Source organism: Scyliorhinus torazame, chromosome 8, assembly GCF_047496885.1.
Source record: "Scyliorhinus torazame isolate Kashiwa2021f chromosome 8, sScyTor2.1, whole genome shotgun sequence".
Classification (NCBI taxonomy): Eukaryota; Metazoa; Chordata; class Chondrichthyes; order Carcharhiniformes; family Scyliorhinidae; genus Scyliorhinus; species Scyliorhinus torazame.
In genome coordinates, this window is record NC_092714.1 from 118,039,777 (window position 1) to 118,067,261 (window position 27,485).

Below are 27,485 nucleotides of genomic sequence, written 5' to 3' on the forward strand. Positions count from 1 at the left end.
CGCATGCGCAGTGGAGGGAGTCTCTTCCGCCTCCGCCATGGTGGAGACCGTGGCAGAGGCGGAAGGGAAAGAGTGCCCCCACGGCACAGGCCCGCCCGCGGATCGGTGGGCCCCGATCGCGGGCCAGGCCACCGTGGGGGCACCTCCCGGTGTCAGATTGCCCCGCACCCCCCCAGGACCCTGGAGCCCGCCCGCGCCGCCTTGTCCCGCCGGTAAATAGGTGCTTTAATTTACACCGGCGGGACAGGCAATTTATCGGCGTGACTTCGGCCCCTCCGGGCCGGAGAATCGAGCGGGGGGGCCCGCCAACCGGCGCGGCGCTTTCCCGCCCCCGCCGAATCTCCGGTGCCGGAGACTTCGGCAACCGGCGGGGGTGGGATTCACGGCAGCCCCCGGCGATTCTACGACCCGGCGGGGGGTCGGAGAATGACGCCCCATGTCCCAGTTTTTCAAATGATACTTTTCAACAAAGCTTCCACTCCACTTTTAATTGAATCCAGTCCATGATGTACACCATCCCCTTTAGGATTTCCTTGTATTGGCTGCTGTACAAATTGTTCACAATTGCTTTAGCTGTCAATTCCCAGACTATATTAAAATGGTATCAAACTTTTGATCACCTCTCAAATTTTCTTTCCCACTTCAAATCTGGTGACTGCAATTGTCTCTTTAACTCAGAACATTTTGTTCACTTTACCTTGAATTCTTCTGAACAATACCTTGGGCTCTGTTATCTTGCTTCAGTCGTCTAAAGACATTCTTTCTGTCACAGAACATTACAAGAGAAAAGGCGATCAATCCTGGAAATTGAATGTAAAAAGGAGCCTGCTTTAGCTTCACGAGGAGAGGAGTTGTTCAGGACCTTTCAGGGATATGTTGGTGCTCCAATATTCTGGCTGGCAGATAAGCTGGGCATCATTGTAAACTTGGCCCAGCTTTATCGCCAAAACTTTGTAGAGGGCACCTCAAAGTAGAGGGGCCAGACCGAAGATCTGATCATGGTCCCTGCAACCAGAATTTCAGTGGAGTCGCAGGAAATGGGGAAAATCCCACAAATTCCAACACGCTCCTCCCACAATAAAGGAAGCAATTAGTCTTTTCATTAACATCAGGAATTTCAGGGGCACAACAGTTGAAGTAGTGAAATTCCCTAATTCTCCCAGAATGGAAACTTGTCCTATTATCAAAAAAAGTGGAATTCACAAAATGCCTCCCAGACTGCTTCGGGCAAGTATCTTTAAGCTACTGTACAAAGCATAAACAGCATAAGTGTAAGTAAATCCACAAAGTTGAAACTGGCCTCCTTTCTGTAATCACATCTAGCATTGTGCTGTTGTCTGAGTGAGCTCTTTTAAGAAGGTATATTAATATATTGACAAGTATATCCAAGTTGGTTTCACTCAGAAAATAATTGTGATACCAGCTAAGAAGGAGTTAGAGCATTCTTTGAAATCTATATCCGATGCATACTAACTCATTTTACTTGCAAGCCTGGAACCATCCAGAAAGACTGGGAGAAATATTTTTTTGTAGAGTTCAAAGATCCTGTTAGATTAATTGATCTTTTCTGTTTGGATTTCTTACTTTGCAAGACAATTTACATCAGGTTCGTCATGACATGAATGACTACATGTACTTCATACTATATTGTGATCAAACTCACTTATAATTTGACATGAATATCTGAATCCCAGCTCCTCGGGATGTTTGGTTAGTTAAGGCAGTGCACAACTGTGTCATAAAGACCAGGGTCCAGGGCTGGCCATTGGTCTTTACTGAGTTAACTGATCATAACTCGTTTGATGGTAGCCATGCTGTATATGAGCTCAATACTCCTTAGTTAAGGAAAGGAAAGATAATCCAGCACTCCTGCTTTCAATGAATATCTATCTATCCCATCTGGAATGAGGAATGAGTTGAGCTTGGCTATTAAATCCCTCCAATAAAATAGCTCCTGAAAGGCTATGTCTCTGCTTCAAATTGAAGCATGACCACCTGGCTATGGTACTGGGGGATGTCCAACACTGACCACACTGTATCTCCAGTAAGGAATTGGTACCTTCAATGGAGGACGAGGAGGAAGGGAGGAAATTTAGCCAAAAGTAAGCAAACATGTCGGTTCTGTTGTCAGCCAGCATAAAGCCAGTTGCGCAGCTCCTCCAGCTATGGGGGAGATGGTGGTTTCACGGTAATGTCATTGGGCGAGTAATCCAGAGGCCCAGGTTAATCCTGTGGGGGCACGGTTCAAATCCCACCACAGCAGCTGGCCAAATTTAAATTTAATTCATAAATTCTGGAATTAAAAGCTAGTCTCAGTAATCATGACCATGAAACTATAACCAATTATTGGGACAAATGTTCTCTGAGGAAGGAAATCTGCTGTTCTTACTGGCCTAGGCATGACTCCAGACCCATAGCAATGTAGGTGACTCTTAACTGCCCTCTGAAATGGCCAAGCAAGTCACTCAGTTCAAGAACAATTAGGGATAGGCAACAAATGTGACCTTAACAGCGATGTCCACATCACAGGAAAGATTTTTTTTTGGGAAGCTGCAATAGCGTGTTCATCTGACCTTCATAATCCAAGGGACATATCAACATATTTGTGGAACACATGTAAGAAACAAACGGTCAGCATAGCCAACACGTCTTACCTCCTTCCTTATTCAATAGCACTGGGAGCATAACACAGCTGAGGGACCATTGATAACAGATGTGTGACCATCTGGATACCAGCTTACAACACCTGCTTTGACAGAAAAGGGACAGATGTGTGTGAGTTGATGCCACCATGAGGTACTCTGCATTTCTGGTGTCCTTGATGTTTCTCTCCTGGCCTCACACCTCCTGCTCCTCGTAAGCGCCCAAAAACATGACCAGACCTCTCCTCCGCTTTTGCCTTTAGAATTGATCAAACACTGGTGTAGAGATATAGAGAGACACTAACCAGTTCCATCCTTAAATGGCAATTGAGTTCTTATTTAAATCACAGGACCTCAATTTCCATAGAAAGAGGAACCTCTTGCCCAAAACACCCCAGTGGCAGGCCCCTTTCAAAATGGAGCTGGGGGTCAGTGCAGAATTAAGAGGGAGGTTACAACGCGACAAGCCCTATTTTTACTTGAGCGAGGGCGTTTTTTTTAATGAAGGTATTAACCTGTTTATTTCAAAGCACACAGCTAAATTTAGTACCAGCATGTAAAATGTTCCAGGAATATTTCTAATCTGACAATACTGTGCTGCACAAATCTTTCAAAAATAATGATTTTAGCTTTTGCAACCATCTGATATGTTGCCTTTGTATGTAACTGAACTGATCATGTCATAGAAAATTCCAATTTATGAATAAAATTCCAATTCCGCATGATGTTGGCCGCGATCTTCCCAAAAGGGAACAAGTTCCCTGAGCAAGCAAGTTTAGTTACGTGTTTCCCGGCACTCGCCGTGCCGAGGAAAACATGGCTATTCAACGAGACTCGCTTTGAATAAGGGGCCTGAACAGAGCCCCGTTTTTTACAATGGGGAGCTCCGCTCACCGGAACTCCACTTGTAGCAAGAGATCAGGTCATTTAAAAATGGCGTTCTGATTTCTTTTGTAAGGGCCACGAAGAATCCAGCACGAGTTTTAAGGATACAAAGTAATAAAATTTATTTACTATACCATATATACATAACAGTAGCAGTAACTTCCCTTGCTACCTACTCCTTCCTCCTGGTTCCTGAACTGGCCAGCTTATTTATCATAGATTATCATAGAATTTACAGTGCAGAAGGAGGCCATTTGGCCCATCGAGTCTGCACCGGCTCTTGGAAAGAGCACCCTACACAAGGTCAACACCTCCACCCTATCCCCATAACCCAGTAACCCCATCCAACACTAAGGGCAATTTTGGACACGAAGGGCAATTTAGCATGGCCAATCCACCTAACCTGCACATCTTTGGACTGTGGGAGGAAACCGGTGCACCCGGAGGAAACCCACGCACACACGGGGAGGATGTGCAGACTCCGCACAGACAGTGACCCAAGCCAGAATCGAACCTGGGACCCTGGAGCTGTGAAGCATTTGTGCTATCCACAATGCTACCGTGCTGCCCACAGGATTATTTATAGTAGGAGTTTCTCCGCCCCCCTCATTGGGGAAGCTCATACTCCCACAGGATTGTGGGATAGTCATTAGTCCCCAGCCAATGGTAAGTAGGCAGGTTATAACATCCCTCCCCACCAAAGTCCAAGGAATCCACCGAAGAACCTGGCGAAGGAAGGCGTCGGACTCGTTTGGCCGCAGTCCGGACGCCATTTGCACGCGGCGCTGGACCAGGCGGTGTGTAACGAAACGGAGACCGGCGCTTCAGTGATGAACGGCGCGGTTGTACATCCACAGCCCGTGGACCCGAGGATTCCCCCTCTGATGCATCCTGTGTCTCCATCTCGGAGTCAGAGTCTGCTGCCTCCGTCATGTCAGCGTCTCTATCTCCATTCGGTCCTGTAACGACCTGCGCAGGCTTCGAGTGAGGCACCAGTGAAAGATTGTAAGGACCGCCTTCCCTTGACTCTGGTCTCTGCGGCTGTTGAAATGAGCTCCGGGGGCGGGGAATCTTTTGAGGGGATGATCTTCTGGACCGATCGTGGTCTACATGTTTTCGCTGGAGACGACCCTGGGCTTGCACTTGGTAAGATATAGGGCCCGTTTGGCGAAAGATTACACCAGGAACCCATTGGGCACCACCAGCAAAATTCCGAACGAATACTGGGTCACCGGGCGCAAACTGCCGAATCGGACGATGCCGAGAAAATCCCTGTCCCTGCCGTTCTTGTGTGCAGCGTACTTTTGCGCCAATATCCGGGAAAACCATACTAAGGCGGGTGCGAAGTCTCCGGCCCATTAGGAGTTCTACGGGAGCTACCCCAGTCACTGCATGGGGGGTGGTCCTGTACGTAAACAAAAAGCGAGCCAGTCTCGTGTCCATTGATCCGGAAGACTGCTTCTTTAGGCCTCTTTTGAATGTCTGCACTGCGCGCTCTGCCAACCCATTTGAAGCCGGGTGGTAAGGGGCAGTGCGGATATGGCGGATGCCGTTCATCTTTGTGAACCTAGCAGACTCCTCACTCATGAATGGAGTGCCATTATCCGTGACCAGCACCTCGGGGAGGCCATGCGTACTAAACGATAAACGCATCTTTTCAATTGTTGCGCAGGACGTTGTCCCCTGCATCTTATGCACCTCTAGCCATTTGGACTGGTTGTCAATTAGTAGAAGGAACATGGATCCTTGAAAAGGGCCTGCGAAATCTGCATGCAAGCGTGCCCAAGGCCGCCCTGGCCATTCCCAGTGATGTAGGGGCGCGGCCGGCGGAAGCTTCTGATGCTCCTGGCAAATGGAGCAGTTTTGGGCCACCTTCTCAATGTCGGTGTCGAGGCCTGGCCACCAGACATAACTCCGGGCCAACATTTTCATTTTGGTCACGCCTGGATGCCCATTGTGCAAGTCTGCTAGTATCAGCTCCTGGCCTTTTTCCGGGACAATCACACGCGTCCCCCACAAGAGGATGCCGTCTTCCACGCTGAATTCTGACAGCTTGGAGGAAAATGCCCGCAACTCGCCTGGGAGCTGTCTATGCTGCCCACCATACAGGACTATGTGCTGAACCTTTGACAGGACTGGCTCCGTCTGGGTCCACTCACGGATCTGTGATGCCGTGACAGGCAAGGTGTCATAAAATTTAGGGTTGCAACCACCTCACCGGTCGTGGGGGTCGACATGGGGCCGGTCGATAAAGGCAATCGGCTCAGTGCGTCGGCATTTGCTATCTGCGTACCTGGTTTGTGCTCCAGAGAATGCTCGTATGCAGCAAGCAACAAAGCCCAGCGCTGGATCCGTGCAGAAGCAATGGGTGGTATTGGCTTATCCTCTCTGAAAAGTCCCAGCAGGGGCTTATGATCAGTCACGATAGTGAAATGGCGGCCGTACACGTACTGGTGGAAGCGTTTCACCGCAAAAACCACTGCCAGGCCCTCCTTCTCGATCTGCGCGTACCTTTTCTCCGCTGCAGTCAATGTGCGGGAGGCGAAAGCTATCGGTCGCTCGGCCCCGTTCTCCATCTTGTGGGACAGGACGGCCCCAATACCATACGGGGATGCATCACATGTGACGTGCAAAGGCTTTCCAGGGTCATAGTGGGTTAGTAACCTAAACGACGACAATTGTTGCTTTACCCGCCGGAAAGCGGTTTCTTGCGGCTGACCCCAAACCCAGGTGTGATTTTTCTTTAGGAGAAGGTGCAAAGGGGCCAGCGTAGTTGCTAGATTGGGGAGGAACTTCCCGTGATAGTTTACGAGACCGAGAAAAGAACGAAGATGCGAAGTGTCAGTCGGGGTGGGGGCATGTTGAATTGCACGCATCTTCTCTGCGACGGGGTGCAGACCTTCGCAGTCCACCCGATAACCTAGGTAGACTACTTCCTTTGCCTGAAATACGCACTTTGTGCGACGTAAACGGACTCCAGCCTCCGAAAGGCGTCTAAGGACAGCCTCCAGATTTTCCAAATGTTCTTGCTCCGACGTCCCTGTAATCAAAACGTCATCTAGGTAAACAGCCACACGTGGTAAACCTCTCAAAATGCCCTCCATAACACGTTGAAAAATTGCGCAGGCAGAGGATACTCCAAAGGGCAACCGTGTATATTCATACAGGCCCCGGTGTGTATTAATCGTTACATATGGTCGGGAGGCAGGGTCAAGCTCCAACTGCAGGTAGGCATGACTCATATCTAATTTTGTGAACGAGAGTCCACCTGCAAGTTTCGCAAGGCATTGGATATCGGTCGAGTCGGGAAACTGTATTCACTGTAAGTTTATAGTCGCCACACAAGCAAACTGTGGCATCTGGCTTCATTACAGGTACAATTGGTGCAGCCCAGTCAGCAAAACGGACGGGCCTGATAATACCCAAACGAGTGAGCTCCCCTTCTACCTTCTCGAGCAGGGCGTAAGGCACTGGGCGCGCCCGGAAATAGCGCGGCGTGGCTCCTGGTTCAACTTGGATACGGGCTACGGCCCCTTTTATTTTCCCCAAACCAGGCTGGAATACATCTGGGTATCGTCCTAGCACCTCAGTCAACCCTTCAGAAACTGTTTGGAGGATGTGCTGCCATTGCAACCGCAAATGGCGCAACCAGTCCCGACCCAACAGGCTGGGCCCATGGCCGCGCACCACGATAAGTGGGAAACGCCCCTCCTGGCGACAGAGACAACAAGGGTCATTGTAGTTCCTGCAATGTCCAGTGGTTCCCCCGTGTAGGTGGCCAACCTGGCCTGTGAGTCGGTTAATATAAGGGTCTGTATACCCTGCTTGATGCGGTCGAATGTCCTCTGGGCGATCACAGAGACTGCTGCGCCAGTATCCAACTCCATCTCAAGCGGGTGGCCATTGACCCGTACTGTCACCTTAATGGGGGCCACACGGGGAGCTGCCACACAATGCAGCTGCAGGAAGTCATCCTCCGTCTCCACGTCCTCAGGAGTAGTCGCCGCAGGTTCATCCACATGGAAGGTACGGCCTCTGGGCTGGTCCCAGTTACGGCCCCTGGGCTGGTCCCAGTTTCGGTCGGAACGACGGCGCCTCTGGCGCCCCCAGGACCGCCGTCCGTGACGGGGTCGGCGCCTACAAGTCTGACACGGACATGGCTCCTCATCCATTGGCTCTGGAGAAGGCTCCTTTCGGGAAGGAATGTCCGATGGCCACTGGCGTCGGTCCGGACGTTGCCTCGCCCAAGGTACCGCAGGAGTGCGGGGGGACGTTTTTGGACGGAAAGGGTTGCGCCCCAAGGCATGCACTTCCATTCCCTGTAGCTCCTGTACTCCTTGCTCTGCGCTCTCTCGGGACAAGACTATTTGAATGGCCTGTTGAAAAGTCAATGTTGGCTCCGCTAACAATTTTCTCTGGGTGGCTGCATTGTTAATACCGCAAACCAAACGGTCGCGTAACATTTCTGACAAGGTCTCACCATAGTCACAGTGCTCCGCAATCCTGCGTAGCCTGGATAGAAAATCGGCAAGGGATTCTCCAGGGGTCCTCTCAGCAGTATTGAACCGGTAACGCTGGACTATCGTGGACAGGGTTGGGTTAAAGTGTTGCTCCACTATATTCACAAGTTCATCAAACGTTTTGGTGTCCGGCGCAGCTGGGTACGTAAGGCTCCTAATCACCCCAAACGTATGCGGGCCGCAGGCGGTGAGCAATATGACCACCTGGCGCTCGTTTTCGGTGATATTGTTTGCCCGGAAATAGTAACGCATCCGTTGTGTGTACTGGTTCCAGCTTTCCAGCGCAGCATCAAAAACATCCAAACGTCCGTACAGAGGCATGGTATAATAGAAAACAACTTCCAACCTGTATCCAACAAAAATCCAGGGAGGTGGCTTCAGCAGTGTAGACAGCTATTCACTTTTACCTTCGTCGCCAGTTTTGTAAGGGCCACGAAGAATCCAGCATGAGTTTTAAGGATACAAAGTAATAACATTTATTTACTATACCATATATACATAACAGTAGCAGTAACTTCCCTTGCTACCTACTCCTTCCTCCTGGTTCCTGAACTGGCCAGCTTATTTATACTAGGAGTTTCTCCGCCCCCGTCATTGGGGAAGCTCATACTCCCACAGGATTGTGGGATAGTCATTAGTCCCCAGCCAATGGTAAGTAGGCAGGTTATAACAATCTCCAAGGTCCACAGAAGAATACCCGGGCAACCCCGGCCCGATCGCACACATGCGCAAAAATGCCATCTTGGCACCTTGGGAGTGCCAACCTGTCACCATGGCAATGCTCCTGCCAGCTGGTAGTGCAACCTGGGCACCTTGGCAGTGCCAGGATGGCACCCAGGTGGCACTGATAGGGTGGAGGCTAGCACTGCCAGTGTACCCAGATGGCACCAGCAGTGCCAGGGCAAAACCCTGCCCAAAGGGCATGCAGCTGTGGGCGTTTGATCCCCTTGGAGAACCCCACAAGTGCTGTTCCATCTGGTCTCCGTTTATGGGGAATCTGCACATTAGCGTGAGGCTCACTGCATCGCTCTAATATGCAGATTTGCCAAAATGTGTTCCTGCCCATTGTGGGCAGGATTCACCTTGCAAAGTCTCGCAAGATTGTGTTGAATCTTGCAAGGCGTTACAAGATCCCGGGAGCGGAGTCTCCGGGCTTTCAATGCTGTCCTGCGCCCAGCTGACTTTCCACGCAGTGTGGCCGGAGAATCGTGCCCGATGATTTCCTTTCTCAGGTGATGGAATATTGCTTTCAGTTAGGGAGGTGGTGGCATAGTGGTATTGTCACTGGACTAGTAATCCAGAGAACCAGGGGTTCAGGGTTCGAATACCACCATGGCAGGTAGTGAAATTTATATTCAATAAAAAATCTGGAATTAAACGCTTACTGCATCAAGCCATTGCTGTTATCGTAAAAAAACATCTGGTTCACTAATGTCCTTCAGGGAAGGAAATCCGCTGTCCTTACCCGGTCTGGCCTACATGTGATTCCAGACCCACACAATGATGTGGTTGACTCTTAACTGCGCCCATTGAAATGACCTAGTGCGCCACTCAGTTCAAGCACAATTAGGGATGGGCTCCAAGTGCTGGCTCAACCAACGATGCCTACATCCCAAGAATGAATTTCTTTTAAGTTAAGATACATTAAAAGTTCTGTTGCTGAACACTCTTGTGGTTCTACTTAAAAAAATAAAACATATGACAAAAAATAGTGCCCTCCACTGCCACCGCCCCCCCCTCACTTGAACCTTGGGCGGGATGCTCCACCCTGCTGCGCCACATTTCTGCCTCACCACGCCGGCGGGATGCACCGTTATGCCCATCGGTCAATGGGGTTTCCCATTGTGGGGCAGCCCCACGCCGTCGGGAAACCCCTGGGCGCCGGCAAAACGGAGCATTCTGCCAGCGGAGAATTCCGCCCTCGGTCTTTTCTTGTGCATAATAGACTCCTTCATATCGATTCTAGAGATTGGGCTTCCCAAGGTACCACCTACTGTTGTGTGTGTCAAGAGGTTTGGAAGCCCCAGCTATGCCCCGAAAAGGGCCACTTACAAACTTCCAGGGAAACAGAGGCCCAAGAGTACATTTAGGTTGAAACCTCATTTGGGTGACTCTACTTTACTCCTGCCAGGGTTCCCAGACTTTCCCTCTCATTATACAAGATGGAACCGATTAAGATCTAGAAGCGCCTGTTCTGCATTGCGTGTCAGCTTAATCATTACATAAATGTCACAAAACTGGATACTCACTATTTTAAAAATTGTAGTAATCCTAAACAATGTTCCATCTTTGCCCTCTTTACAGCCATGTGACCCAGTCGACGAGCTTTGAAGACCCTCGACTCGAGGGAAGCCAAGTCATCCAGCCAGCCTCTCGCAAGATAGAAATGAAGCGGGATCCAGTACTGGGGTTTGGGTTTGTCGCAGGCAGTGAGAAGCCTGTGGTGGTGCGTTCTGTTACACCAGGTGAGAATGAGAGAACATACAGTACATGACCTGGGATCAGTTGTCACAAGTCCTTTACTTGTTTTCTTAGCCTTTCTTGCTGCTGATTTAATGTGTAGCACTCTTCAGTGAAGGGAAGAATTACTGTAGGGGTTAGTCACCACCTCTTCTTATTGTGACTACTTAATATGAGCTAATGAGATAGATATGTGTGCTGTGCTTCTGAAAAATGAGTATCGACCTGGATGACTATCTAGCTATACTCCTGGACAATTGTCCAGCCTCCTTAGAGGCATGAGATCAATTCCATATTGGCATTATTGTTCCAGGAAAATCTGTAACTGTCAGGAAGAATGTCTCTCAAGTGATTTTCCTTGAAGATTGTTCAAGTAATGCCAGTGTCTTTGGGGGTATCTAAAGATTGCACCACAGTGATGCTGGGTATTGAGGGGTTTACTTTAGAAGGGAAAGCAATTCCAGATTTCTGCCAATTTATTTCAAGTGTTTGTACCTCTGTAATGAATGATTATAAACTCATAGCACTAATGGTAAAGAGCAGGTGAAACCACAAGATCGCCCAGCAAATAAGAAGTAACATAGTAGCACGGTGCTGTTTTGAAAATAAATGGATGATAAAGCATGTGGTGTGCATGTTAATGTTATGTTAAACTTTCTTTCTTAGGTGGTCCTTCCGAAGGGAAGCTGATACCAGGAGACCAGATAATAAAGATAAATGATGAGCCTGTCAGCACAGCTCCCAGAGAGAGAGTCATCGACCTTGTGAGGTAATGATTCTTCATTCACCTACGTCCACTCATCATTAGCCCATCCAAAAGCAAGGAATGAGTGAAGGGGACTGCACCGTGGATGAGACTGAGACATTTATCTGTTGACAAGGGGAAAGAGAAACAGATTAACCAAGCCTTGGAAAGATTAAGGATCATTTATTTTATTGTTTTAGATGACAAAGTTGAATAATCGTAAATTAAATCATCTCCAACTGTTTGTGTTCAAAAATAGTACCTGACTAAATAAAATTCATCAGCTTTGCTACTTTTTTTTTTTAAAGAAGCTATAATAGCTTGCCAGACTGGCAATTTAAAAAAAAAATTGAATAATGAACCCTGAAACAAACCAGAATACTAACTATATATTATCCACCAAAGACATAGCTCCTAAACATAGGAGAATTCCATGCAACGAGCTTTAATTCTAAGCACAGTTCTCATCCAACATTATCCACAAGTCATAAAGCTATTGTAACACTATAGAAATGACTATATATGTTAGGATGATCAGAAAGTTCCAAAATATTGGAGAAGCTGCACTTTACTAGATGATTTGATAGTCTTCACCATATCCAGGAAACCAGATGAAAAGTGTAATAAGTCCACGGAGGCCGATGTCCCTTCACCAGAATCCTTTTTATCAACAACAGCCATGTGCATTCAGCTTGTTGTCGACACTGGGAGTGCAGAGCATCAGACAATCCCTGTTATATACAAAGAAGAGGTTTCCTGATTGGCCCACTAATCAGGGAACTCATATTCCAATTGGCCAATCTCAAAGGCCTGGTTTAAGTCATTACAAAAAGCAAAGAGAAATGATTTAATTATTTGATGACCAATTTGATCATTATCCAAAGAACCTGTTTTGTGGGGATGCAACAAAGATAATATTCACTGGGCAATTGCTAATTAAAATCACGGCTGGAACCTCAGTAACGGTGGTGAAGTATTGAGTGTGAAAACAGAGGGTGAGTGGCTAGAGCTGGAGTGATGCTCATTGCCCTAATGAACTTACTGCAACTGAGCTGAGTTTGACCACATTTCAGCCAAGCCACTGGATAAAGTCACTATTCCATTTCAGAGTGAACACAGTCTGAGCAGGGCGACTTGCCACGTCATGACAACTCTGGCAGCCAATCACCTCGCAAACTTTTGATTATTTTACAACATATCTGCCCATTTTTCTGGCTGGGAAAACAGGACTGGCAAATAAGCAAAACAGAAAAGATAGAATGCATAAGACAGGTGTTGGAATATGGGCTGTAGACCGGCTGGAGCTGCATTTACCATAGGGATGAAGGTAATCGCAGCAATGAATTTTTACTTCATTGTTTCATTTCAATGGACAACAAGTGAATGGTCATTTTGTAGTTTGTAGCAATGTCACAAACATTCTACAAGTCGGCTCTGGCAACTTCCATCAACTTTGATACTGATCAAAAATAACCAAATGAACATGTTGCTTAGTTGTGTGGTGTAGCAGAGATTATCAAGTTTATAGGTGCTATAATTGCACTTCCCACTCAAGCCGTACAAACCCTCATCATTAAACCAACAGAAAGAGTTTACATTCCACCACTATGCATCTAATCTCTGGTATAGCTCACGAGTTTCTTCACATTCATGCCAAGAATGCAGGCAGCAGTCTGGATCCATTTATATTCCGAACAGTGAAGCACTGGTGTCATTTTTTAGAATGAAGCGCAAATGGCTCTCTGGGCAGAAAAGAAATTCTGTCCTCCCATGGCGAATGATGTTGCAAGACAGGAATTCATATAGTGCAAGCAACAGAGATGCTAAAAGAAAGGTTCAGAACCTGTAGAGGTCAGAGGGATAATACAGTATGCTCCTGGATTAATATATATCACTGTCGATGGTAGTTGTGTTCTTGAGAAGCAATCTGAAAACCATTAAGATGGAAATGGCAGAGCAGGAGGGAGAGGGAGACAGTGGCACAACAGAGGTTGAAAGTCACCTACAGGAAGAGAAAGCAACAGAAATAAGCAACAGGACCAGTATTTAAAACTTAGTGGACACCTAGGGCAAGATTCTCTCAGCCTGGGGCTGGGCCGGGGAATCCCCGCGACCGGCACGAATCGCGCCACGCCGCCCCGACACTGGCACCCGATTCTCCGCAGAGCGGAAAATCATAGAATCATAGAATTTACAGTGCAGAAGGAGGCCGTTCGGCCCATCGAGTCTGCACTGGCCCTTGGAAAGAGCACCCTACTTAAGCCCCACACTTCCACCTTTATCCCCGTACCCCAGTAACCCCACTTAACCTTTTTGAACACTAAGGACAATTTAGAATGGTCAATCCACCTAACCTGCACGTCTTTGGACTGTGGGAGGAAACCGGAGCACCTGGAGGAAACCCACGCAGACACAGGGAGAATGTGCAGACTCCTCACAGACAGTGACCCAAGCTGGGAATCGAACCTGGGACCCTGGAGCTATGATGCCACAGTGCTACCCACTGTGCTACCGTGCTGCCCAATCGGCGCCATTGGTGCCGGCGTGGTTGGCGTGGCACCAGTCGGTGGCCGCTCTATGTGGCCAGGGCCCGAGATGGGCCGTAAAAAAGCCAAGTCCCACTGGCGCTGTCCACACCTGCTCTCAGCCGGCGGGAACTCGGCGTGGAAGGGTCGGGGAACGGCCTGTGAGGGTGGAGGGATGTCCAACCTCGGGGGGGGTGGGGGGGGGACTCCGATGTGGCCTGGCCCGCGATCGGGGCCCACTGATCGACGGGCCGGCCTCTCTGGCTGGGGGCCTCCTTTCTTCCGCGCCAGCCCCTGTAGCCCTGCGCCATGTTGCGTCGAGGCCGGCGCGTTGAAGGGAGCCACTGTGCATGCGTGCGTTGGCGCGGGTGCCACTGTGCATGCGCGGATCCCGCGGTGTCCAGTTGACACCGGAATCAGCAGCTGGAACGGCGTGAACCAGTCCAGTGCCGTGCTGGACCCCTGTAGGGGCCAGAATTGCTGATCCCGAGGCCGTTTTGACGCCGTCGAGAAACGCGATGGCGTTTCCGACGGCGTCAACACTTAGCCTCAGGATCACAGAATCCCAGAGTGAGACTTAAACCATGGCTTATCAAACCTTCATTCACTCAATATAGAATTTCTGTTCTGTTCACCCTTTGTTCACATGAAACTACTTGTCTCTCTTTGCAATCCTATCTGTAAAAACAAATACATTAATAACCGTTCAAAAGGCACAAAATCAACCATTCTAAAAATGCCAAAAAGAAACTCACTTCATGAACAATTTGTTCAAAGATTTCCATGGAGCAAACCCTTGTGACTTTCTAATCCTCATGATGTTACTTCCGGCATTAATCTAATGGGCCAAGAGACTCAGGAGGTAATAGCATCTCAAAAGTATCCTAAGCCTTTTGCAATAGTGGTGGATCTTGAATCATAACATTGAGAACTAAATTGGACCTGTGAAGGGCTGAAGTGTACTTTATGGCTCATTGGTAGCCTGGCTCCGCTCTGATCCTTCCATTCAGAAAGAAAGAGGGGCTGGTTGGTCCGAATGAATGTAACCATACCAGTGTGATCTTGTCCCAACTGATCTAGACACAGAATACTGATGTCCAACAATCAGATACTGTGTACATCATCATAGGAAGTGATGTAATATCACATGGTGTAGGATCTGGTTCAGAGTTCAGAGATCTCACCTGCCAGTTGGAGAGCTGACAAGAGACACTCTCTACTTCTTTTCAGGAAGGTCCACTGAGGTACAAGACAATACAATGGTGAGACATCCACTGAACTAAGACCCCGGGAGTGGAAATCTCAGCGAACAAGAACTGTCAGCCAATCAGAGTTTGGCAGTTCTTGTGCTCAGTAGCATCAGTAGGGAGTCCATGGCTGCTGCTGGAAGGACAGACACTGAAACTCCAGGATTGTGGAGAAACCCTGTCCACAGGTATGTAATTTGTGGGAAGCAAGGGAAGGGGCTGGTTTTGCAGGGAGAGGGGTGCAGCGGGTGGCTCTCAGTACTCCCTCCCCTCTTCCTGTTGTCCTTCGATCGAGGAACTCTCCCTCGACCCAGCCCCCAAACAATCACCCGTGGAGGTGAGAGGCTGTCATGCATGCGGCATGGCAACAGGCCCACCCCACCACTGGGTTATCACCAGTAGCAATGGGATGAGGTCCTTGGGTCGTAATTAATTGACCACTTTAAGGGCCTCAATAGGCTGTGGGGTGGAAATGTCGAACATGAACAGAGTTCTGGCAGAGCTGGGAAAGTGGTGGTGTTCTAGCGTGCCGCCATTAAAAAATGCCCTTCCCACCTCCCAGCTCACCACCAGCGAGGGTAGAATATTCTGTCCATGGTTTTCTCTCTCACATATATCCTTGTGTTAATTGTAACCAGCACAGTAAGATGTTTCCCAATACCGCTCCTGTTTTCTATACCTTAATAGGCTCAGTAAATATTCTGTATTAGTCAAACGATACAAAGAATATTATACTTGCTAATACAGGGAGAAATTGAAGCAAATATTATGGATGCATTTCATTCCAACTTCAGTCATTGAGCTCTAGCATACAGATGGTTTTCATGTGCACACTCACTCAGAAACTGATCTCCAGAACATTGTTGACTCCTTCTCCGAAGCACATGAGAAAATTAACCTTTCACTCAACACCTGGAAAACTTAAGGTCCTCTTCCAACCAGCTTCCACAACTGTGATGAACGGTTACTGCCTTATCATCATGTAAGGTGATGTCCCCTTTAAGACCGGGCTTGGAACCCTGGGGACTCCGCCTCTGGCTCCGCCCATCTGGGAGCCATACATAAAGGCCTGCCTCATGGTCTGTGTAACAGTCAGCTCTCGTCTCTAGCTGTAGTATAGTTATTAGTCTAATAAAGCCTTCTTTACAGTTTAATCTCTAAGCGTCATTATTGAGGGTACCTCAATTTATTAGACTAAACTAGATTCAGGATGGACGCAGGCCTAAAACCCGAGAAGCTCAATCTGGAAGCACGAACGCCGGAGGCAAAGGAAATTTTTAAATACTGGCTGCGGTGCTTCGAGGCCTACGCAGAGATTCCCATCCTAGGGCCACGCAAGCTGCGTCTACTCCACGCCCGGGTGAGTCACAGAATCTCCGCCACACTTGAAAAGGCGACGACTTATGAGGAAGCGATTGAGTTGCTCCGCAAGCGGTTTGTCAAACCCGTCAATGAGGTTCATGCCCGGCATCTGCTCTCTACCTGCCGGCAGCGCTTGGGGGAATCGCTCGACGAGTTTGTTGAAAAACTCACCGCGCTTGCCAGGGACTGTGACCATCAGGATGTGACAGGGGAAGTCCATATGAACCTGCATATCAGAGATGCTTTCGTGTCCGGCATCCGCTCGACCTACATCCGGCAGCGGCTGCTCGAAAATGGGGCAAAAGACCTCCAGGAGACGCTAACGCTCGCCTCCTCGCTGGAGGTGGCCCGACATAACTTGGGTACGTACCCCGCGGACTCTGCCAGCCCCCCCGGACTTCCTCAGACTCAACCGTATTACAGGCCTGCGCCACGCTGCGACCCTCTCAACATGGGGGCACACCATACTACTTCTGCGGGCAGGGCCAGCACCCACGCCCACGCTGCCCAGCCCGCTCCGCGATCTGCAGCGACTGCGGGAAGAAAGGGCACTTTGCAAGGGTCTGCCTGGCCAGACCCAGGGGCCAGAAAAACAAAGAACAGCCGGCCCGAAAATCAGGCTCTCAGGCCCGCAGGCCTCACAATGCTGCTGCACACCGACCCGACACGCCCTCTTCTGACGCGTCATCAGCCTCGTGCGAATCATGGGAGCGGCCATCTGGTCGGCGGCCATCTTCTCGACCCGACACGTGCGACCAACGGCAGCGGCCATTTTACGAGTCCGACTCGGCTGATGACTCCGACTATCCGCGACTGGGTGCGATCACCCTCGATCAAACTCGGCCAAAACACCTGCAGAACTCCATGATGCAGGTCAACGGGCACGACACTGCATGCCTCTTCGACTCCGGGAGCACGGAGTGCTTTATCCACCCTGAAACGGTAAGGCGCTGCTCCCTACGCACCCATCCCGCATCCCAAACCATAGCCCTCGCATCTGGGTCCCACTCGGTACAAATCACGGGGTACTGTATTGCGGATCTCTCGATCCAGGGTGCCAAATACACCCGTTTCAAATTTTAAATCTTCCCTCACCTCTGTGCCCCCCGCTGCTCGGACTGGATTTCCAGTGCAGCCACCGAAGCCTGACACTGAAGTTCGGCGGACCCTTGCCCCCACTCACGGTGTGCTGCCTTGCGACACTGAAAGTCGCACCCCCCTCGCTATTCGCTAACCTCACTCCTGACTGTAAGCCCGTCGCCACCAGGAGCCGGCGCTACAGTGCCCAAGATATGGCTTTTATCAAGTCAGAGGTCCAGCGTTTACTGGGAGAGGGGGTCATCGAGGCTAGCAACAGCCCTTGGAGAGCGCAAGTGGTGGTAGTCCGGTCCGGGGAGAAGAAACGGATGGTCGTGGATTATAGCCAGACCATAAACCGATTCACGCAGCTTGATGCGTACCCCCTTCCTCGCATCGCGGAAATGGTAAATCGGATCGCCCAATACCGAGTCTTTTCCACGGTCGACCTCAAATCTGCCTACCACCAGCTCCCCATCCGACCAAAAGACCGCCCCTATACTGCCTTCGAAGCAGCCGGCCAGCTCTTCCACTTCCTCAGGGTCCCCTTTGGTGTCACAAATGGGGTCTCCGTCTTTCAAAGGGCGATGGACCAAATGGTGGACCAGTACGGTTTGCGGGCTACATACCCGTACTTGGACAATGTCACCAGCTGCGGCCATGATCAGCAGGACCATGACGCTAACCTCAAAAAGTTCCTCCGGACCGCCCGAGCCCTTAACCTGACCTATAACGAGGGCAAATGCGTTTTCCACACCACCCGGCTGGCCATCCTCAGCTATGTCGTGGAAGACGGGGTCCTAGGTCCCGACCCCGACCGCATGCGCCCCCTTAAGGAACTCCCCCTCCCCCGCAGCCTCAAGGCCCTCAAACGGTGCTTGGGGCTTTTCTCATATTACGCCCAGTGGGTCCCCAAGTATGCGGACAAAGCCCGCCCACTCCTAAAGACCACCACTTTTCCCCCCTCGGCTGAGGCTCAATTGGCCTTCAACCGCATCAAGGCTGACATCATCAAGGCCACCATGCACGCGGTGGACGAAACCATCCCTTTCCAGGTAGAGAGCGATGCATCAGACATCGCCCTGGCTGCTCCCCTCAATCAAGGAGGCAGATCAGTAGTGTTCGTCTCCCGAACCCTCACCGCCTCCGAGGTTCGACACTCTGCAGTCGAAAAGGAGGCACAAGCCATTGTGGAGGCTGTGCGGTGCTGGAGACACTACCTCACCGGTAGGAGGTTTACCCTCGTCACCGACCAACGGTCGGTCGCCTATATGTTCGATAACACGCAACGGGGCAAAATAAAAAACGATAAAATTTTGAGGTGGAGGATCGAACTCTCCACCTACTCGTACGATATCAAGTATTGTCCAGGGGAGCTCAATGAGCCCCCAGATGCCCTGTCCCGCGGCACATGCGCCAACGCGCAGGAGGACTGCCTGCAAGCCACCCACAATGACCTCTGCCACCCGGGGGTTACCCGGCTCGTCCATTTCATCAAGTCCCGCAACCTACCTTACTCAACCAAGGAGGTCAAGGCCATGGTCAGGACCTGCCAAGTCTGTGCGGAGTGCAAACCGCACTTCTATCGGCCAGACAAGGTTCGGCTCGTGAAGGCCTCGGGCCCCTTTGAGCGACTGAGCGTGGACTTCAAGGGGCCCCTCCCATCCACCAACCGTTATGCCTATTTCCTCACCGTGATCGATGAGTTCTCCCGTTTCCCATTCGCCATTCCCTGCACCGACATGACCTCAGCCACGGTGATTAAGGCACTGCACAGCATCTTCACCCTGTTCGGTTTCCCTGCTTATGTCCACAGCGACCGGGGTACATCGTTCATGAGCGATGAACTGCGTCAGTATCTGCTCAGCAAAGGCATCGCCTCGAGCAGAACGACCAGTTATAACCCACGGGGAAACGGGCAGGTGGAGAGGGAGAACGCGATCGTGTGGAAGGCTGTCCTTCTGGCCCTGCGGTCGAGAAATCTCCCAACCACCCGCTGGCAGGAGGTCCTACCCGATGCCCTACACTCCATTAGGTCACTCCTCTGCACGGCCACGAATGAGACCCCTCACGACCGATTGTTTCTCTTCCCCAGGAAGTCTACCTCCGGGGTCTCGCTTCCACCTTGGCTGATGGCTCCGGGACCTGTTCTTCTCCGGAGGCACGCGAGGAGCCATAAAACGGACCCCCTAGTTGAAAAGGTCCGACTGCTCCACGCCAACCCCAGTTACGCCTACGTGGAGTACTCTGACGGCAGGCAAGATACGGTTTCCCTCCGGGATCTGACACCCGCTGGATCCTCCACCACAGACGCCCCTTCCCGCGCCGCGCCCCTGCAGGACCCGTCGCCCCCTACAACACACCCCCTTCCGGCCCTACCACCAATTGGTGAGCTCCTACCGTGCGCCCCCCCTTTACACACCCCGCCGGCACCGGCTCCACTACCCCCGGCCCTGCCTAGTTCCTCTGCCCCGACCCGGACCGAAGCTCCGACCGCTGTGCTCCCGGATGTGCCCTCAACCGGGACGTCCGTGCCCGCCGCACCACCGCCCGAATTGAGGAAGTTGAGGAGGACGATCCGGCCACCGAGACGGATGGACCTATGATAGCACTTCACCCCCGCCGGACCCCTTTTTAAACAGGGGGTGAATGTGATGAACGGTTACTGCCTTGTCATCATGTAAGGTGATGTCCCCTTTAAGACTGGGCTTGGAACCCTGGGGACTCCGCCTCTGGCTCCGCCCATCTGGGAGCCATACATAAAGGCCTGCCTCATGGTCTGTGTAACAGTCAGCTCTCGTCTCTAGCTGTAGTATAGTTATTAGTTTAATAAAGCCTTCTTTACAGTTTAATCTCTAAGCGTCATTAATGAGGGTACCTCAACAACAAAGTACTTACACCCATCGATTAAGATCAGCAGAGAGATTCTGGAAAATGTGGACCATTTTCCTTTTCTTTGGAGACTCCCCTCAATGAACACTGATATATACAATAAAATTCATTATTGTCTGCAATGTGCTAGCTCAGTCGTCAACGGACTGAGGAAAAGCAAAAATCAGGTCATTTGCCTGCCAGACCCAGACTCTTGAAACTACTGCTCTACTTGGAACTTGGTTATGGCAGAAGACTCCCAAGGGACAACAGAAATGTTCTCAAAATATTCCTGAAGAGGTCAAACATTCCCACTAGCTCATGGAAGTGCCTGACTTGTGACTGAACAAAATGGAAAAAGTTCATTTGAGGCATACAAGATGATCAGAGGATTAGATAGGGTGAACAGTGAGAGCCTTTTTCCTCGGATGGTGATGTCTAGCATGAGGGGACATAGCTTTAAATTGAGGGGAGATAGATATAGGACAGATGTCAGAGGTAGGTTCTTTACTCAGAGAGTAGTAAGGGCGTGGAATGCCCTGTCTGCAACAGTAGTGGACTCGCCAACATTAAGGGCATTCAAATGGCCATTGGATAGACATATGGATGATAAGGGAATAGTGTAGATGTGCTTTAGAGTGGTTTCACAGGTCGGCGCAACATCGAGGGCCGAAGGGCCTGTACTGCGCTGTTATGTTCTATGTTCTCAAACATCAAATACTTCAACGGGAATACACAGGGGCAAAGTTGAGGTGTTAGTGAGAGCAGACAAACCTCCCAACAACTTATCCACCGAACCCTCCAAGTTGCTCTGTGTATGTGACAGAATTTACAGATTACTCATTGGACCAGTCAGCTATCTGATGTTGCTCTCTTTGGTTGTTTCTAAATATGGCGGTCAATATGGTCGCCTTCCTTAATTCTAATTACGTTTGCTTTAGAGTCGCCGGGTATCTTTCGATACCGCCACAAGGTTCAAGCCCGAATCCTGATCAAAGAGCCGGTACACCAGTTAGTTCAAAGTCAATACTATTTATTTACACGCACAGCAATATCTACTCATGCACGAAATACTACAGACTAAACTATCACTACTGCTAAAGCCTATACTTAGCTTCGGGTGCCCACTCAGTCAGAGGAACAATGGCCGTTGTTCGGTTCTGAGGCTGCTGGGGCCGAAGTGGTGGAGGGGAACAGCTAAGGTCATCCGTCTGGTAGCGAGCGTTGATCTTGGACTTACTTGCTTCTGGTGTAGCTGGTGGAAGAGTCTCTCCGCTGTGAGAGCCGATTCCAAGAGACCGATTGTCTCTTGGGGCCTTCTTCTTATACCCGAAGGGGCTTCGCGCACTTTTGGGCGGGCCTTGAACTTGGCCCCAATCAATTGGGCCATTTCTTGATCATTCGCATTGATCCTGACCAATAAGGGGTGGGTGCCCTGATGGCTGGGCGTGTCCTAGGTGGCCGTTGGCCTGCTTTGTTTTCTGCTTTCGGTTTGGGGAACTGGCGCCGCGAGGTCTGGGGCCAGATCGGTTACTTAAGTATCTTCCTTTGTTCCCGGAGATGGACCATCCATATGCTAATAGGCCTACAGTTTCAGTCTCATCTGGGAGCTGTTTCTCCAATATGCAGAGAGGCTGTGTGCCTACTTGCTTTCTTAACATTGTCCATTTTTCCCTGCAATCTTTGCAAATGTCCATTTTGTATTCTGGAAGTGGCCATCCCAGATGGCTACACTACCCCCTTGTGATCCTCAACGCGAAGCGTGAAGGATCAAATTACTGCATCTTCTTCGTTCTCCTCCTAAGTCGGGCACCCATAAGTACTTGATAGGCTCGACACTGCTCTGTCCTATGAATTGCAACTTTTACCTAAATTATTTTATGTACATACATCATTATAAAATTCTATGGGGCGCTATGACATTCAGGCATGCATTACAAAATTAAAAAAACTGGATCCTCTAACTATCCTTAACTAAACTAATCTCAATCAATCAAAATAATTTACAACATTTTAAACTGTACAATAACAGCAACACAGGTCTCTCTGGCTTGGCAGTCAAGCACAGATTTTACATTTCTTTATTCAAACGAAACGAACACACACAAAAAAACGGATGCACTTTAATTCACTTAAAGGGGTTGGGGGTAACGCCCACGTGCGACTGGATGGATCCCATTAAGATCCAACTGTGGAGCATAATGGTTGTCTTCACCTTTCCATCTTTCTGTCTTCTTTTCTTCTGAGGTTCCGGAGTTCTATGGGCACAAGCATAATTTCTGTTATAATCTTGTTTAAGATCTCGTGTGTCTGTCCCTGTCTGTCTGTCCTTTATTGCCGATCACCCATTATAATTGGTCACCATCTGTGACTCCCTCATTTACAAAATTTTTTAAACCAAATATTTGGGACAAGACTTCCGAGAAAAATGCTGACACAGTGCAAGCCGTCTCGCAGCCTGTGTGATCTACCATCCTAGTGTTTGAGGATGTAAATAGCATCTGGAAGCTACCTAAGAGTTGCCATAAAGAAATAAAAGAGTTTTGAACTTAAAGAGCCAAAATGGGGTGTGTATGGGCCGCGGCGGGTAAGAATGAGTGGAATCCTCAGGTAGGACGGTGATCAGTGCCGTATGTACTCTACCCGAGCATAGCTGACCAGAGGGGGGTCCTCAGGCAGGGCGGGGATTAGTGCCGTTTCTCCACTGCCTGAGCGACTGGCAAGAACGGTAAGAATTTGTGGTCGTCGTGGTTACCTTCGAAGCCTATGATTACCTTCGAATCAGAAGAGTAGCTAGGATTGGTTGTCCGCGGACAAACATGTTCCATTAACTGCCAGTGGGCGTTAAAAGAGTGGTGGGCGTGGGGCCATGAAACTTTAAGTGGACCAACAACATTTAACATTCACAATAACAAACAAACATACATAACAAGCATGGTGCTGGTTCCATCAGAAAGGACACCGTAATTCTCCATCGGTTCATTTTTACCATTATCTGGACACCTCATTGTTCTAAAGCGAACAGAGTCGCAAAGGGATTTGTTTGGTGGGAGTCAGACTCTATGTCATCATCTTCTCTCGGCTGCCATACTCTTGACTGGAGTAGGTTTGCTAAAGCTGCTTGGGGCGAATTGGGTCCATCTCATCATTCCGGATGAGCCTGAACGAATTGTCTCGGTGCCAGAATCTTGTGTCGAGGTTGGAGCTGCAAGGGTTTAATCTGTAATCGTCAGGCGGTGGGTCTGGATCAGGGGCTTTAATGTATGTTATCTCGAAGGGGTCGCTGGAATCATGTTCAGTATCGCTGGGAGTGGGGCCTGGTGCAGGGGTGTAATCGTAGCGTGGTGTGCTGGGGCTGTCGCTATCGCTATCGCTGTCGCTGCTGGTTGAAGGAAGGGAGAGGTGGAGTCGTGCCCCTGGGGTGGAGTCGAAGTTGTGTCTGAGGACGGGCTGGACTGGTTGGGGGAGGGTGGGAATACGTTGTTCATGGGTGGGGCGTGCTCAGCTGCTGCTGCAAGCGAGATGTGGTGTGAATGGTTGTTCTGCGAGCCATGAGCCTTAAGCTGATTTATGTGGAACCACGCAGACTTGCCATTCGGATAGGTGATCTTATACACAGAGTGGCTGACTTTATCTGAGATGGAGTACGGTCCGGAAAATTTGGGGGCAAGGAATGAACTGGGGTTGTATAGGGATAGCATCACTTGCTGCCCTACTACAACTCGGTGGCATGTACTGTTTTACCAAAGCAAGCTTTACTTTGTTTCTTGCGGGTTCTGTGGTAGTATGTATTAGGGGTCATGTGGGACTGGAAGCCCTAATGTCATTGGCTGACAGATCCCGGGTCCTGGTTGGCCGTTGACCTCTAGCTCCGCCCTGAAGGCGGAGTATAAGAAGCCAGAGTCCTCCCCCGCAGGCCATTCTACTATCGAGCTGCGGGGGAACAGACACGCTTAATAAAGCCTCATCGACTTCACTCTATTCGTCTCACGGAGTCTTTGTGCGCTACAATTTATTAAGCGTGCCTAAAAAGGACTATGGAGCTCAGGATCATCCCGGAATGCCTGAGGATCAGCCCCCACGCAGTGAACGCGGCAGCAGCCTTCAAGCACTGGCAGACTTGTTTCGAGGCCTACCTCAGAACGGCCACCGGCCGGGTCACAGAAGACCAAAAACTACAGGTCCTGCACTCGAGGTTAAGCACGGAGATTTTCTCCCTCATCGAAGACGCGGAGGATTTCCAGACGGCGTTCGCAGCACTGAAAAGTCTCTATGTCCGCCCAGTTAACCAAATCTACGCTCGCTACCAGCTCGCGACGAGACGGCAAGGTCCCGGAGAATCGATGGACGAATTCTACGCCGCGCTGCTGATTTTGGGACGAGCCTGCAGCTGCCCTTCGGTGAACGCAAATGAACACACGGACATGTTAATGCGCGATGCTTTTGTGGCAGGTATGAATTCCTCCCAAATCCGCCAAAGACTTCTAGAAAGAGAGTCGCTAGGACTCTCAGAGGCACGGGCCCTAGCAGCCTCCCTAGACGTGGCCGCGCGTAATACCCGCGCCTACGGCCCCGACCGCGCGGCAGCCCATTGGGCTCCGTACGCACCCGTCGCGACAGACCCACCCCCCCCCCCCCCGGACACCCCACAGGCTTGCGCGGTCCAAACGCCAAGTCGCACCGGGGGCGCCCGCTGCTATTTCTGCGGCCAGGCGAAACACCCCCGGCAGCGCTGCCCGGCCCGCGCAGCAATCTGCAAGAGCTGCGGGAAAAAGGGCCATTTTGCGGTTGTGTGCCGGTCCCGCGAGGTCGCCGCTGTCCCGGGAGAACAGGGACCCCTGCAAGCCGTTTACGCTCCACAACCCCCCCAGCGCCCCATGTACGACCCGCAGGCGCAGCCGCTCTGGGTCCCGGCCACCGCTCTCCCCGGAGAACAGGAAGCCCTGCACGCCGTTTACGCTCCCCAACCCCCCCCCGTCCCCATGTATGACCCGCCGGCGCTACCAATTTGTGTCCCGACCACCGCTGTCCCCAGAGATGAGGGAGCCCCGCGTGGTCCTAACGCACCCCAACCCCCCCAGCGCCCCATGTGCGACCCACAGACGCCGCCATTTTGGGTCCCGGCCACCACGAGGGGAGGAAGGGTGCCGCCATCTTGGACCACCCCAGACCTGTACGACGCGTGGGGGTGGCCATTTTGTCCACCCCGCCGCCATCTTGTGACCCCCCAGCCATGTGCGATGTATGGGGGCAGCCATTTTGTTCATCCCCGACGCCATCTTGGACGGCAACAACGGACCCCACTCCACTACTACAACCACGTCTCGCTTCAATTACGCTCAATCAAGCTCGGCCCCGGACACTCCAGACGACGACGACAACGGTGCTAATAAACGGCCACGAGACACCATGCCTAGTCGACTCCGGGAGCACGGAGAGCTTTATCCACCCCGACACGGTAAGACGCTGTTCCTTGACCACCTATCCCAGCGCACAAAAGATTTCCCTAGCTGCAGGATCCCACTCCGTACAGATCCAAGGTTTCTGCATAGTTACCCTAACGGTGCAGGGGAGGGAGTTCAAAAACTACAAACTACACGTCCTTCCCCAACTCTGCGCCCCCACTTTACTGGGATTAGATTTCCAGTGCAATCTACAGAGCCTTACGTTCAAATTCGGCGGCCCAATACCCCCACTCACTATCTGCGGCCTCGCAACCCTCAAGGTGCAACCCCCGTCCTTGTTTGCGAACCTCACCCCGGATTGCAAACCTGTCACCACTAGGAGCAGACGGTACAGTGCCCAGGACCGGACCTTCATTCGGTCCGAAGTCCAGCGGCTACTAAAGGAAGGCATAATCCAGGCCAGCAATAGTCCCTGGAGAGCATAGGTGGTAGCAGTGAAGACAGGGGAGAAACAAAGGATGGTCATAGACTATAGCCAGACCATCAACAGGTACACACAACTAGACGCGTACCCTCTCCCCCGCATATCCGACATGGTCAATCGGATTGCCCAATATAAAGTCTTCTCCACCGTGGACCTCAAGTCCGCCTACCATCAGCTCCCCATCCGCCCAAGTGACCGCAAGTACACAGCCTTCGAGGCAGACGGGCGATTATACCATTTCCTAAGGGTCCCATTTGGCGTCACAAACGGGGTCTCGGTCTTCCAACGGGAGATGGACCGAATGGTTGATCAACATGGGTTGCGGGCCACGTTCCCGTATCTCGACAATGTAACCATCTGCGGCCATGACCAGCAGAACCACGACGTCAACCTCCAAAAATTCCTCCTGACCGCCAAAGCCTTGAACCTCACGTACAACGAGGACAAGTGCGTTTTTAGCACCAACCGGCTAGCCATTCTGGGCTACGTAGTGCGCAATGGGATAATAGGCCCCGACCCCGAACGTATGCGCGCCCTCATGGAATTTCCCCTCCCGCACTGCTCAAAAGCCCTGAAACGCTGCCTGGGGTTCTTTTCATACTACGCCCAGTGGGTCCCCCAGTACGCAGACAAGGCCCGCCCCCTAATACAGACCACGACCTTCCCTCTGTCGACAGAGGCTTGCCAGGCCTTCAGCCGCATCAAAGCGGATATCGCAAAGGCCACGATGCGCGCCATCGACGAGTCCCTCCCCTTCCAGGTCGAGAGCGACGCCTCCGACGTAGCTCTAGCGGCCACCCTTAACCAAGCGGGCAGACCCATGGCCTTTTTCTCTCGAACCCTCCACGCTTCAGAAATCCGCCACTCCTCAGTGGAAAAGGAAGCCCAAGCCATAGTGGAAGCTGTGCGACATTGGAGGCATTACCTGGCCGGCAGGAGATTCACTCTCCTCACGGACCAACGGTCGGTAGCCTTCATGTTCAATAATGCACTGCGGGGCAAAATCAAAAACGACAAGATCTTAAGGTGGAGGATCGAGCTCTCCACCTTCAACTACGAGATCTTGTATCGTCCCGGAAAGCTGAACGAGCCGTCCGATGCCCTATCCCGCGGCACATGTGCCAACGCACAAATTAACCGCCTCCAAACCCTCCACGAGGACCTCTGCCACCCGGGGGTCACTCGGTTTTTCCACTTTATCAAGTCCCGCAATCTCCCATACTCTTTAGAGGAGGTCCGTACAGTCACAAGGGACTGCCACA

General features: G+C 50.9%; 1 protein-coding gene across 6 annotated transcripts in view; it reads left to right on the top strand.

Annotated features, from left to right (window-relative positions):
• Window positions 1–27,485, top strand: part of frmpd4 (FERM and PDZ domain containing 4) — a 924,678-nt gene that overhangs the window by 722,550 nt on the left and 174,643 nt on the right. For all 6 annotated transcript variants that reach the window (XM_072514083.1, XM_072514082.1, XM_072514081.1 and 3 more), the window contains exons 3-4: window positions 10,352–10,512; window positions 11,174–11,276. In XM_072514083.1, coding sequence (XP_072370184.1) covers window positions 10,352–10,512; window positions 11,174–11,276 — 264 coding nt within the window. The remainder of the gene's footprint in view (window positions 1–10,351; window positions 10,513–11,173; window positions 11,277–27,485) is intronic.